This window comes from Gymnoscopelus braueri (assembly GCF_963280865.1).
Source record: "Gymnoscopelus braueri genome assembly, chromosome: 21".
NCBI classification, from domain to species: domain Eukaryota; kingdom Metazoa; phylum Chordata; class Actinopteri; order Myctophiformes; family Myctophidae; genus Gymnoscopelus; species Gymnoscopelus braueri.
Window position 1 is genome coordinate 1,526,729 of NC_137623.1, and position 2,500 is coordinate 1,529,228.

A 2,500-nucleotide genomic window follows, 5' to 3' on the forward strand; every position below is an offset into this window, starting at 1 on the left:
ACTAAGCTGTTTGTAAATAGTGGGTGCATATTTTCGATAAGCACAGACTCACGTGTGATTCACCAAACGCTGTGCACAGCCTTTAGTTGTGTGTTTATCTTGGATTAACCCATTCAATCCAGGAACCCATCTGTGTGACCACTTTATCAATCATTTTATACTTTGGCTCTTCAAAGATAGCAGATCTACAAGCTCATAGCGCGGCACTCGGTGCCGCGCTATGAGCTTGTAGATCTGCTATTTTTTTAACAGCCAACGAAATCTGAAACGTGTTCCCGACAGTCACGCTCCCGTGTAGATCGTCCACGGCCACGCCCCATTTAACACCATAAAAGGCAACCCCCGGGATCTCTAACGTCAGAGCGTGAAGCACGTCAGAGCGTGAATTCCTTTACGTTCTCTTACGTTTGTGGGCGTAAACAAACAGCGTAGTGAACCGGGCCCCATGTCTGTGTGTTCCCAGCATGCCTCACTGTAAACTCACCTGTAAACAAAGGCGGATCCTCTTCTCCTCGTCCAGCTCACTGACCAGCTTCTTCATCTCCTGTCTGAGACACACACACACGCGCACACGCACACACGCACACGCACACGCACACACACACACACACACACACACACACACACACACACACACACATCACATCACTGTAAAACTGTCTGTCTGAGACACACACACACACATCACTATAACACTGTCTGATGAGACACACACACTAGAGTTCTCAAATCCTGCACGAACCCGACCGACACAACGTTTTCAGGCCAGGCCGACCCGGGCCGGGCCCAAAATCTATGCTAATTTTTCAGGGCCGGGCCAAGCCTCGAGTTCGGTGAAGAAAAAACATGAAGAAAAAAATCTATTACACCCAAAAAATAATTTTCAACTCTGCCCCTAGCGGCCTAATGGTAAGGCCGACAGAAATGTCAGTGGATGTGTAGGATGTGTTGGATGTGTTGGATGTGTTGGATGCAGCTCAAAGTGAACTTTACTCAGGTATCTAGTTTGTCGCCATACGACCTTCCTAGCCCGTGTTATTAACTCTTTGAACGCCATCGACGCGTTTTCGAGTCAATTGCTACTTAATCCATCCACGCCGTCGACGCGTTAGACGCGCTGATAGCTTTTTCATTGTTTAATCAGCGATCGCGCTGTTCTGTGTAACTTCCACCATCAGATTCGCTTTTTTTTCACTTCCCACTCACCCGGACGCAGAATTAATTGGGTTCCGTTTTCCGGTTGTCTCGGTTTTATCTTGAAAACTATGATTTTTAGGCCAAAATAGGGCAAAACACGTTTTTTCACACGGTATAAAAAACAAACGGAGAGCTCCGGTTACATTTTCTTTTCTCTGGACGAAGAACGGTTATCGTCGTTGTGTTTACCAACGATCTGAAACCCCATCATAAGCTAAGCTAAGATGGCCTGCGGAAGCGGGGCGGAAATACGTCTGCAGCCTGTTTGTGAGGCAGAGAGAGAGAATGGAGACGGAGAGAAAAAACTTAAAGGGATATTTCACTTTCAAAAAAACTTTGGGTCATTTTATCGTCTACTCAGGCTTTTGTGAGCCTCCCAGACCGTTTTTAAGTTGCTTGATTTAGTATTTATATATTAGATCATCATTTTATCAGACACGCCCCCTTCCTATACAAACCCATTATAACTTCAAACTCCATTTTTCGATTACTTTTTTCATTTTCTTTATTTAATTTTTTTTAAGTATAATTTTTTTTTCGTTTTCCAAAAAAATATTAAAAATAAATGAAAAAGTTATTGAAAAAACACGGCCCCCTCGCGTATTAGGAGGGCAGGGTGAGTCACCAGAACCAAGGACGGGTGTTTTTGATGAATCTAACATGTTAAAAATGTAGTTTGAAGTTATAATGGGTTTGTATAGGAAGGGGTTGTATCTGATAAAATGAATATCAAATATCTAAATACTGAATCAAGCAACTTAAAAACTGTCTGGGGGGCTCACAAAAGCCTGAGTAGATGATAAAATGCCCAAAGTTTTTTTGAAAGTGAAATATCCCTTTAACTGTTTGAGTGCTGGTCGATCTGTCGTGTTTGTTTATAAACACAGCCAGACAAACGATTATAAAGGATATAACAATTCTGTGACCGGTTGAAAAGGTTGTAAAACACGAAAATCGCTGGCACTGGGTGAGTATATTATGAATATACTCTGACAGTCAAAGAGTTAAAGAAAAACGGGCGACAATGGCCAAAACTCAATCGAAAATCGGCGAAAATGTCCGTTTTCAAGATGTTTTGGTCATTATCTCTGGAACAGAAGGTCCAATCTGCTCAGTTCAAAACGTGTTGGATGTGTGACTTTGAGGACATTAAACACACACTCACACGTTTTGGGGTTTGTAAGTATGGTAATTGTTCGGGCCGAGCCTCGGGCCGGGCCGAGTTAGGGCCTTAATTTTCAGGCCCATGCACGCACACACATACGCAAACACTCATGCACGAACGCAGGCACGCAGGCACGTG

The 2,500-nt window shown here is 43.5% G+C and overlaps 1 protein-coding gene across 1 annotated transcript in view; it reads right to left on the reverse strand.

Annotated features, from left to right (window-relative positions):
• sh3kbp1 (SH3-domain kinase binding protein 1) overlaps positions 1 to 2,500 on the reverse strand; it is a gene marked incomplete at its 3' end in the record, with an annotated part of 71,071 nt that overhangs the window by 939 nt on the left and 67,632 nt on the right. The window contains 1 exon segment of the mRNA XM_080418309.1: positions 485 to 548. Within this exon segment, the coding sequence (XP_080274435.1) occupies positions 485 to 548 (64 nt within the window).